The following is a 12,888-nucleotide window of genomic DNA, read 5'->3' as shown; positions in this document are numbered from 1 at the left end:
TATATATATATATATATATATATATATATATATATATAGACATATATATAGACAGGATAAATGCATTGAGAAATAATTTTTAATATACATTTTTGTACATATATGTATACATATTTCTAGTGTAAAATCAAGAATTGTGAATATAACTTAAGCTCTAAATGAAACACTTAATATTTGGACACAAATGCTTGCGTTGTGTTGATAAAATGCACAAATAGGTATGCAGAAATATGATTCCATAAAAAACAATCAATCCGAACATTTTGATTACACATGTTGATAGCAAAAAATAGATAAATATGTCTAAGAATATAAGTAAATTCCTAATTTAAATGACTGAAAGACAAATAAATAAAACATTTAATAATTTAATAAAATAACAAATATGATACATTAATGTATGATACGTTTCAATATATTAATTCTTCATCATTTATAATTAAACATATATAAATGAGGCATTTCATGTCAAATCGAATTCTTTGAAATATCGTCATTTTTAATTTTTTTTTAATTTATTGATATTTGCTAACATTCTACAGATATAAATATTAAACAAATATCTCATATTTTTATTTGTAGAATATCTAAAAGAATATTTGACAGTTATTAACAGTGGAATACCTCAAAAGAAAACTTACAACAATTTTTACATATTAAAACTTATAATTGAAGTAATTATGGGAGGTCAGGTCATACCCAGACAATTGTCTACATCGTCATATAATAATGATCGAAGATGAAGCACATAATGTCCAATGGTCGAGATAAAAAATCACTTAGAAAAGTTTTTCGCTGAAAAATCTGAAAGATTCTGAAAGGACGGAATTTTCAAGTTGCCTAAAAGACGGAGAAAGGTTGTAGAACAGAATGGCACCTATATAATTTAATAAATGTATACTAAAATTTAAACCTTCTGTGTTTCAATTTTCCTTCAAAATCGACACGAACTTTCCAGACAACCCAATATTTTAAATATTTTAAATATTAAAGAACTAGCTTCGATCATTATAAGCTTAAATATTCTTATTGAGTAAAATAATTTTATCTATATATGGTTAACACGTAAATTTCTATACCAAGCCTTGCAGAAATAACGTTTTAATACTTTGCGGTGAAAATCTACAGATTTAAAAAAATAAGTAAATATGTAATGTAGAAATATTATAAAAATTTTATAAAAAAAAATGGGGAGAGCCCGTTACCTAGCCGTATCGTTTCTGAATTAGAATAGTTTAAATTTGTAATTTGATAAAATTCTCCTTCTCGCATACCGAGACAGAGACATAATTTGCCATTTCAACTGTCTTCAGTACGGACTAGTGTTCGTGTACACAGATTCGATACATTTATGCGTGTGTGTACGATCGCCTCAAAAGTTTCTTTCTTCAGAGAGTACGCGCAAAGAGTGCATATTAATAGATTGTACATGATTAACTTTCTAACGCGAATGTATAGCCGGAGAAATATTTTAATATATAAAGGTATTGCTATAAATTTTTTTATTATTTGTTTATTTATAAACTAGACTCTTGAATCGAAATGTATTAAACATTAATGTATTATAAATATTTGCTATTTTATTAAATTGTTAAATGTTTTACTTATTTGATTATCTCTTGATTGTTTAAATATATTTTATGCATCGCAAATTAACGAGCGTTATTTGATTGATTTATTAGCTGAAAATAAATTTTCACGGCTTGTTCAAACTGACTGTTTCAGCGAAGAAAGAATTACGTCAAAATTAACGAATATTAAGTATTCACTTTGATCACGTGATCCTTTTTATTGCTGAAACAACCGATTAGAGCAGCTCGTAAAAATTGCCTTAAGACTCAATTAAGATTATGTAAAACTTATTAATACCTTTTGTGGTATAAGGTATGTTCTCACAGTAGCCATCCTCTCCACGAAACTTCCAGCTATGAAAGGGACACTCCAGACAATCTCCTTTGACACGACCATTTTCGGCCATATTTGCCCCTAAATGAGGGCAATATGCGTCTAAAATGTTGATAATGCCTCTTTCGGTTCTTGAAGAAATTAATAAAAACGTTACATAAATACTCAGCAAAGAGATGAATTGAAATGGATTAAAATGGATTCAGATTTTCAGAAATATGAATTCATGAATGTTAAAATGAATCCTTTTCAATCCTGAATGCATTTTTATTCGTTTTTAGGAATGGCATGGAGTATATTTTTATGCTTTTCAATCTAAAAATAATATCGGCCATTTCTATGCATCGTGAATATTACTAAATTCAAAATTCTAAATAGAAAATGCAATTTTTTAACCTAATTGAATAAAAAAAGTTTTTCTTTTAAAATGAGTGCCATGAATACTATTTAATTCAAAATTGTGAATAGAAAATTGTTTCATTAAAAAATGCATCATGAATGCTATTTTATTCGGAATTATGAATAAGAAATTTTTTATTTTAATTCAACTGACAATAGTTAAAAAAAGTTGTACCGTAAAAGTATATCATGAATTTTCATTTAATAGTTAGTTCATTTAATAGTTTAAAAGAAACATGAAAAGAACTATGTAAATATGTATAATAAATGTTACATATATAAATTCTTTACTTTTAATTAATAAATTAATCGCTTTTACATATATTTTATATTAAAATTCGTTTCCTTCGTTATACAGCTAGCGTATTTTTTTTGTATAAAAGTTTTAAAATAATAATTATAGAATGTCATGTAATTACTATTTTAATTGTAATTATATAAACTTTTACATGTATAAAAGTTTTTTATATGGAATTCAATCCATTTTTATGGATTTAATACGGATTCGGATGGATTGAAAATTTCCAATTAAAATATATCGAAAATTATTCAAAAAAAATTTTGCATCTTAACATACCTGAACACTGCAAAATTTTCGCCGAGAGCAGACACGTGTTTCACTTGACCTTTTTTTATCTGTGAACTTTCGAGCAGAGCGAACCATCCGTTCGGATAAACCGGCGGTAATTCTTTGCCTATCTTTCGATTTTTATTACTCGCATAAAAGCTGCGGGTCTCAGTTCTTAAATCCTTCAAAAAGTATTAAATTATAATCTTAGTACACTTTGTAGCAAAAACACAGAAAATGAAATTCAACAACTCACTTTCACATTATTGAATTTAAAGAAATATCCAAAATAAATGAGGAAGATCAGTAGGGTGGTTGCAATTCCGACGCACCAATCCAACATTGTCATCAATGTCCGATTCTCTTGATTTTTTCAACTTTTTTAATTTGTCGTATGTGTCTCGTAAGTTCTCGCTCCGTTCAATTGCACAGATAGGAATGTGTTATATGAAGGAAGGGGAATACTATTTATATGAAGATCGGGTTCTACAGAAGAGATAAACTACAAGTTTATCTCATACGCAAAAACACAACGGCGAGAAATGACGATCTTATTATTAAACTGGATGTTTATGCAAAATACTTAACTGAATATTAATCATTGGAAAGCAGTCGATCGTTGTTCGTTAAAGAGTTATTAAAAAGATTGAGATTGCCATCTGTAAATATGCAAATTTATACAAAATATGCATTTTATGCAAAATGTTCAGTTAAGTATCTTGCATAATTTTCCGCAGTTCTACTTATTATTGAATACTCATTATTGAAAGCTTAAAAAATGACCGTATACAGAGTATTCCGAAAGTTTTTGCTAAGTGCTTTTGTGTAGATAGAGCGGACTAAACTGAATCAAAAAATCACACATTTTGTAATTTTCGCAATAGTTAACAAGATATTAATTAACTATCTTGGTGTAAGCTCCAATGAATAAATTCAAGAATAGATGTAAAGGATAGCCATTGCGAATTAACACAAGTTAAAAATCCGTTCTGAATAAATTGGAACATAATCATGATTTTGACTGGAATCACATAAAAATCTTAGACAGAGAAAAGAATTATAATAAACGACTCACACACACACACACACACACACACACACACACACACACACACACACACACACATACACACACACGCACGCACGCACGCACGCACGCACTTTCAGAATTTAATTTTTATTAACAAAGAAATGGATTAAATGTGCAGGACATAGAATTTCTAGATCCATTATATCCCAAGATCGATTTAAAAAGATTTGACATTTCCATGTTTTATTGCATTATATGCAATGCCGAATTGCAAACTTTTACATATTTAGATTTTTAAAATAGTTCATTGCTGAGATAATAGAAACACATAATAGAAACAATTGATAGATAAATAATAGAAATAATAGAAAAATAAAAATGTCACTTATAATAACTAAAACATGCAATTTACATGTATATACGAGATCGCGCTCTGCAAAATAAAATGGTAACAGTCCAAAAATGATAACAATCCTACTTGTAATCCTACTTGTTTTAAATGGTACATGATTAGTAATCAATGACGTTATTGTGTTATATACTTTGCAATCTATTTTAAAGTTTTATGTATTTATCTTCTTAAGATAATTCATTTATCAGCTAGTATATAGAAACGCAGGAAAACTTTGGAAGACAAAAACATCAATAAATAACTTACGTTTGTATAATATACTATATATATATAACAAGTTTTTCGATCTGTGCATATTTTTACATTTACTTTTTGTAATTAATATTAAAGAAAATATTTATTAAAATAAATCTAAAGTTGCAACTCAAATTGCCAATGAGATTTTGCCGCGGCGCTATTAATGTCGAAATATAATAATTATTGTTGTGTAATCGTAATAATACAAAGTTCATAAAAGCTGACAAATTCAACTGGGCAGACATTTCGATTTCTTGTTCGAGTTTTCTTCAATGCAATGAGATAAATTTAGATAATTCCAATCTCTCCTCTAATACAGTCAATACAATGAAACCACTGATAAAACTTCTGGTCAAACATAGTCATTTTTACATGAGACATCCGGAATAAACCAAATGACCCTGCACCAATCTTATGGGAAAATGTCTTTTTGCGAATTTGGCTAATTTTTGGATATATTATAGTTCTCTTCATTCTGAACAAATGTCTCAATGGGCACAATTTGATCCTATAAGTCACTACGAACCTTGAAAAGTAATCATGTAAAATCTAGACCTTTTAAGATCTAGATTTGAAGAAGGTTTGTAGCGCGGAAACGGTTCATTATACGATTCATTATATGTTCGTATTTGTTAAGTTAACACGTTATAATTAATATTTAACAAAAGAAAATCGAGCGGAAAATTGTACTCTATTTATTAACTAAACTTCACGGCACTCAAAAAAGGTAGTAAGACGTAAGCAGTAAGGCTTCAAGATCGATTCGGATTTAAAGCTATCTGAGAGTTAGACTTTTAAACAATATTTTCTCTTTTTTTCTAAATAAGCTATTTTTTCTAAATAAGCGAAAAAATAAAAACAATTAGAGGTGAAAAGAAGTTCATTTTCTTATTTATTCATCATCGTCTAGTATAAAACTTAGTATATACATTGCAAATATACCATAAAACCATATAGCAAAAAAGGGAAAAAATTCAAAGAGCGTATTTAGAAAATGATCGAATCGTTAAAAAATTTTTTTAATATGTTTGATATAAATATTTTCTTACATTCTCTGTTCAATAATTCCGAGCATCAATTCAGTCTTTGTAACGAAGAGAAGATATTAGTTAGTATTACGTAGTAATGATGTTTATTTGGCGATGGAAATTGCCAATGTGAAATTTATTATTGTTATGTAGTCTCACTCATTCACCTGACTTATCTACGTTATCAACGTGATGTAGCCAACCATTCTTCAACCATTTTGTTACTGACTAGTTCCAAGTGATATGGTCAAGGTCACATCAATTTATCTGAATAAGCATCATTTCTCATCCGAGAGCAGCAATCATCATCGCAATGATCATCGTATTGATGTCTCTGATTCTTGAATCTTTATCTTTATCTGATGCGAAATTACAAGTACTGGCAAAAACTTGGAGTTCCATGCATGAATGGAACTTTCCCGAGATTCGGCTACATGATGCCGGTAATCTGTATGAGGACGTATTTTACTAATTTCTATACGTATGTCCTATGAAAATTGTTTGAACATATTCTGTGCACTGTGTATAACTGAGCACGAAAATGATGAATTTTATAAATAGCTACTAACAAATAAATAAGTGTGCCTTCCAACAAGCGACACAGTGCGACACAATGATCATGTCATCTTTGTTTAACATTGGTAACAAGGATATAATGATCTACACCGTGTCACACCGTGTCATTTGTGTCGCTGTTTGAAGGTACACTAATAAATTATATACCTTTCGGATGCTCCGTCGCATGATGCCTTTCATACCTCCTTCTTTTCTTTTTTTTCCGTTTTTTCTTATATCTAATTCTTGCTGTTTCATGGCACTCACACAAAATCACTACAAAAAGGCTGGTTGCAACCCTGCACAATCAATACCAAAATACGATCATTTGACACTTTGAGTATACTAACATTTTGATTCTGTCATATTTCTAAAAAATTGTCAAAACATTACCTCTAACTATTCACAATGAACTACATTATGATTTGGGCTACTATAAATTATAAATTATAATATTTAAAAATTGCCCAAATCTCATCATAATTTAGAATATAACATATTCCTAAAATTTATATACAAATATTGACAAGAAAATATTTGCACTCATCTTAGTATACAAGTCGCGATATTATCCATAAATTTAATTTAGAAAATTTAAAAAATTTTTTAATGATCAAAAATGTTACACGCACGCACGCGCACACACACACACACACACACACACACACACACACACACACACACACACACATATACAGAGTGTCTGGAAATAATCGCCAAATATTTCATGGGCAAGTAGAGCGGACTAAACTAAGTCGAAAAGTCCTCTATCATTTTGTAAATTTTCCCAATACCGAATACTATTGTGAAGTGTACACCTACCGATAGTTTGGCGCGCGGGCCGTGAGGAGCGGGGACAACCTGGCAAGCGCACCGTCCGAGCTATAGAGGCTTGCGACGGTGTACGCGGAGCGCTTGCCAGCCAATCCCCAATTTCTAAGGCTCGTGCGCCAAACAATCGGTAGGCGTATACACTTCACAGTAGTAGGCTAGTGAGCGCGCGTATTCGGCTATCTTTAAGGATTAATATCTCGTTAACTATTGGGGAAATTTACAAAATGGTAGAGGACTTTTTCGACTCAGTTTAGTCCGCTCTACTTGCTCATGAAATATTTGGCGATTATTTCCAGACACTCTGTATATACATAAATGCATAAATAAATTACTTATCTCTTGGATGCTTCATTGTCGTCCCATGACTTCCAGACTGAGCTTTCTCTTTTTCCTCCCACTGTTTCACCATTAATGTTCCTTCATAGCGTTCATATAAACGCATTCCCAAAAAGACTAGCAGCAACTCTGCGCATATCAATCATCAGAATATGATGATCACGTAACACTTTGCGACACTTTATTGCGATTGAAAGCTAACGCAAAGAAGATACGATTGCATGAAGCAATGATCCGCTTGACGATTAACATCCCGCACATTAACACAGCAAAGATATTTGCACTGTTTTGCGTAGACGAAAAATAAGACCACTAATTTTACATTATATAATTTTACGCACATTATATAATTAATATAGAAGACTTGAATTATTATAACTTTTGATTAAGACAAAAATATATAATCGTGATATTGTATGCACAATTTCAAAAAATGTGACAATGAAGCGCATTATTACAGAATTATTAATAACATGTACCATTACATTAATATGCAATTATAGATATATATTAATTAGGTTTCTGCGATTCTCTCATTCAATATACTGATTTATTGTAGAAGACGGCGATCAAATCATTAAATTCAAATCAGCATAATAATTCAAAACGAGAAAAACATATCTAATATAATCAAATATCAAATCTTCATTTTTTTATACCTTCGATTAAATATATCAATTCTTTGTATGTGTTTTGAAACATTAATTGCGGCAATTACACTGAAATCTCGTAATAGTGAAAAAAACGTGAAAATCCCTTCCGAGTTATGAATAGAATAAGAGGAGAGTACACTAACAGTACAACAGCATTATTTTAATTAAAAATAATCTTTTTGATTTGTTACAATAGTATTAATTAAACAAATAACAGTATTAATGAAACAAATAAAATTTTATTAAAACAATAACATAAGTATTTGTTTTAATGGTGTTATTGAATTGACAAAGTTATTTTCAATTAAGATAAATGATAGTAATCTATTATACAAACACGTAGTTTACACGAACAAATAATGTCGAATTCTTGGAATTAGATTTAGACGTTTTATTGCGACGAATTTGTTATACAAATATGCGATTGCATGTATCATAGGTGAGATATAACGTAGAATTATGTGTATGTGTGTGTGTGTGTGTGTGTGTGTGTGTGTGTGTGTGTGTGTGTGTGTGTGTGTGTGTGTGTGTGTGTGTACAATATTTTTATATATACATACATATATATAATAATATATAATAAAATAAATATAATTTTAATTATTCTATTTTTTTATATTTTCTAAATTCTTCTAAAAAAATTTTTTTAATATGAACTTTATGAAAAGCTAGGGCTCCATATTTATCTTTGCAGTAGGGCCCCAAAAACTCTTTGCACGGCCCTGACGGCTATATTATTACGTTACATACAATGCTGAGTTGCGAATTATCTTAATTATATTTCGTAAAATAGTTCACTCATCGAATTAATAAAAACGTATGACAGATAATTATTAAATAAGTGGAATTTGTATAGGATGTATACGAATTTTCTTAAATTCAGGCGAGTCTTCAACATTTAATTCTCTAATAATTTATGTTTTCAAATATAATGTCTTGAGAGTTAGACATTTAAATATTATTATTTTCTCGCTATTTTTGTCTAAATAACTACGATTAAAGTGAAGAGAAGCTCCATCGTTTTCTTATTTATTTATCGTTGTCTGTTATAGAATTTTATATATACATTGCAGATATGTCAAACATATAAAGCGACAGTAAAAATGTATGGACACTCTAATAAAGATTTAATTTTTTTTAAACCACAACTATCTATATTATAATTAATATCGAATGCTTAACATATATCGCTTAAAAATAAGCATTGTACATAAGTTATCTATTTTAATAATAAAAATAATACCTACAAATATACAGAAAGTATATAAGTTACATTTTAAAAATGAGGTATTGCTACCATTGTAGATCTTTCATAGCCATTTCATAGGTGGGACTGTGATCAGAATAGAATTGCGAGTACCAACGGCGGTATGCATGAATAGCTCGATCCTCGCGCACCAGAATAGGTTGTCGCTCATATCTCTTGTAGTTCCAGATTTTAATGTCGCGCTCAAACATCAAGCACTCGCCCAAAAAAATGAGATTCGCGTATGGTGCCAGCAAAGGTGGTGAGAAGATCTGATGAGTCACCCGTTGCAGCAACGGCTCAATCGGCGTTACTGTCTGCAGAATATACATGGGTCCGATCGACGTGTTGATCATTAGCTCGACATAGCTAGGCCCAATTTGCTCGGCGAGCACATCAATCTCCATTAAGCTAAAACGTTCCAGAAGGATCAACTTGTGGCACATGTGCAGACCGGCCTTGTGCTTCTCTTTACTGCCGAAATTATTCTGTGCGACTGCAAAGTGACGATTCCGGTTGTCATTCTCGATAGGGTGAATCGACACGTTCAAATTAGCACGCCTCTTTGCTGCTTCGTCTTCGTCCGTCTGATTATAAGGGGAACAATGCGGTCGCCATCCTGTGTAGGTGATCCACAAGTGCCGAGCTAACCAGGAAAAGTTACCAGGGAGAAACATAACTGGACCGTGCACTGAGGTAAGATGCGCAGGATCAGCTCCATTCTCAGCTATATCCTAATGTACAAGTCCATAAAGGAGAATTGTTAAGATTGTTAAGATTTTTCGATCAAAATGAAAAAAATTTCGAAATATACAAATTATATATCATATTAAATGATTATCCAGTAAACAAGAATAAATCGAAATGGATAGAAATGAATTCATTTCGACATTTTCGAATTCGCGCTCCTGATTTTTCGAATTTATTTGAATACACGAATACACCTGATTTCTACATGATGAATAGCTCTATTCGTATTTTAATTCATTTCAATAAAAAAATAATATAATACAAACATAAATCATCCAAATTCAACATGCACATTTTATATTTTATAAATTGCACATTTTATATTTTTATCTATTTGAATGATCCAAAAGTACTTATGTCATAAATACGTTAGAACTATGAATACATCCTAGTTCAAACTTATAATAATGAATAAGAACAATTTCGTTTGAATTTACTTCAATTAAAAAAAATTTCAACATAGCTAATTTGTAAGCTATGAATACATACAGTTGCAAATTATGAAAATACGCACTTTTGTTTAAGAATGTATCGATCGATCACTTATGGGGTAGGTGAGAATGGGGTGGTGAGAAAGGTACGTTATTGTTCTACATTGATAAAACCAAATATATAAAAATCTTTTAATAATAAAAAAGGCTAATTTATTAAAATTAAATGATTGATTGTTAATTTTTAATTATGAATCATATTAATATTGTATTATTAGAAAATGCAAGTAATTTAATGTTTTATATTTAATGATTATCGATAATTTGGCAACATAATTTGTATTCTGAAAATGAGGTTGGTATTCCTACTCGAGTTGCACACTATAGTAATTGACAGTTGAGATTAAAATATTATTTTTATATACGTGTTTTACAGTTAAAAATATAACAAATTATAAACAAGCACATATATATTCATCATACAGGATGAAAGAAGCCATCTAATGTCGGAAGTCAACAGCATTGCCAAATTTTCCGCGTATATTTCTTTAGATGCTCAAATAGACATGCTTTTATCAGCTTTTTGCTTATACACATAAATTACATGGTGAATAGAATTAAAATTCTTGCAAGAATGTATAAAAAAAGATTTGTTCTAATTATTTATATGTTTTTTATATGGATCGAAGCATTTTAAAAGTAAGTAATTATATAATATATCAATCATTCAATGCATATTGAATTATGCATAAAACTTTAATTTTAGCTCTTTCTTTTTTAAAAATTACATGGTCAATTGATTTGAAATTTTAATACAGTATTAGTTTTGTTTTAAATAATATTCTATGTAATTTCTAGATAGATCGAAGCATTTTGATTTTTTGTACCTCCTTAAACAAAAAAGTTATGACGGAAATATATAAGTCCTGAATTTATATCCGAGTACTGAATAAGAATATTCTTGTTTCGAAATGAATATAAAAATAAATGGTTCTATTTAGAAAAAAAAAATTATAAATATTCATGAACAGAAACAAATTTATGCCCTCAGATATTAATTCATTTCAATCCAGCTCTAAAGCGCAAACTCCGATAAATTAAAATGAATTACAATTTTTTTTCGTTTCAATCCATTTTCATTTACTGAGTACGGATTCGAATGATATATCACTTATCTTGGAAAAATCAGAATCATGGAAAAGTTCGTCTTTGAAATTTTTAGATTTAGATTTGAAAAAAATAATTATGTAGAATTTTTCAATAAGTACTTCATATTTTTTAGAATACATGATAATAACGCATACTGGGCATCTATCATGGAGTAAGTCAGAAGAGATTTCGATCGGAATTATTCAATTATTTCTTAGATTTCTATTGTGCTTTCTAAAGAAAACGGAATAATTCTGATCGGAATTCATTCCTCCAGGAATCATGGAATATGATTCCTGGAGGTACTAAAAATAAGAAAAGCAATGATGACGCTTTTCAAGTTTTATTAGGACTGCGTTTCACTTGATGCTCATAATGCTCACAATCATCCTCCTCTCATCATCATCATTTGTCCTTGCTTTTTAATAGACAAGAATGAAATGATTCTACAAATGTTAAAAGTATCTAGTAATAACGCCTGCGTGTTCTATTTCCTACTACACCTTCGACGTATATATAGAGATTATAACAAAATAGTACGATAGTTATACCTTATTACGTAATAAAATTATATCAAATTGTTTTATGGAATTTCTCAAAAAGAAGAATTCGCATATTTAAATGATATATCTTTATTGCTCAATTCTTGTTTTACTTATTTTTTACTTTTTCAATAAATGTGATAGCATATATAATAGATAGCAAATATAATAGATTTGATTTTTTATTTGATGATTTCTCTCATGTTTCCGACATTCTCCCAAGATAAGTGAAATATCAAATAACTATTCAATATGATATATAATTTGTACATCTCGGAACTTTTTCATTTTGGCCGAAAAACAATCTTAACTTAATATCTCTCTTTATTGCCCATTTGAAAGAGATTCTCAAGGTACGAAGAATAAAAAAAAAGAATAATTTTCTCTCTAATACTTTTTTCTTCAGTTCATTATTCTGGAAAATGATTGTCGATAGTACTTTCAAGCAAACACTAATAATTAGTTTAATTCATTTATTTTGTTGTAAACTTAATTCTTTTTTTCTTTTCTAGTCATTTCAAAATAATTTTTATGTAATAAAACGTATCTTCTCACATTAGAGAATCGAATGCGACAAACCTGTATGTGGCAATTAATGAGATACTCATTGCGACCTTGGTAGCGCCAGGAGCCATTGGAAATGCATGTATGTGGTTGGGGTTGCCATTCTGGCTCAACTGATTCAGAATGATACCAGACGAAGATAATGTGATTCACTTCGCAGCTCTTCCAAACTTTCACACGGGCAACATGTGGTACTGTGAAAAAAATTTATATATATAACTAGGATAGATGCATCGGGAAATAATTTCT

The 12,888-nt window shown here is 29.7% G+C and overlaps 2 protein-coding genes across 2 annotated transcripts in view; both read right to left on the bottom strand.

Annotated features, from left to right (window-relative positions):
• The window catches only part of LOC105621113 (cholesterol desaturase daf-36-like), a 4,454-nt gene extending 1,239 nt beyond the window's left edge, over window positions 1-3,215 (bottom strand). The window contains exons 1-3 of the mRNA XM_012202584.1: window positions 3,129-3,215; window positions 2,882-3,054; window positions 1,870-2,036 (exon numbers count right to left, since the gene is read on the bottom strand). Of these exons, the coding sequence (XP_012057974.1) occupies window positions 1,870-2,036; window positions 2,882-3,054; window positions 3,129-3,215 (427 nt within the window). The remainder of the gene's footprint in view (window positions 1-1,869; window positions 2,037-2,881; window positions 3,055-3,128) is intronic.
• Window positions 3,216-9,250: 6,035 nt separating this feature from the next.
• LOC105621110 (cholesterol desaturase daf-36-like) overlaps window positions 9,251-12,888 on the bottom strand; it is a 6,018-nt gene continuing 2,380 nt past the window's right edge. Inside the window, exons 4-5 of the mRNA XM_012202582.1 lie at window positions 12,655-12,833; window positions 9,251-9,937 (exon numbers count right to left, since the gene is read on the bottom strand). Coding sequence (XP_012057972.1) covers window positions 9,251-9,937; window positions 12,655-12,833 — 866 coding nt within the window. The remainder of the gene's footprint in view (window positions 9,938-12,654; window positions 12,834-12,888) is intronic.

Source organism: Atta cephalotes, assembly GCF_000143395.1.
Source record: "Atta cephalotes unplaced genomic scaffold scaffold00032, whole genome shotgun sequence".
Taxonomy (NCBI): Eukaryota; Metazoa; Arthropoda; class Insecta; order Hymenoptera; family Formicidae; genus Atta; species Atta cephalotes.
Note: the sequence above shows the minus strand (reverse complement) of the source record. Positions and strands in the feature narration are given on the sequence as shown.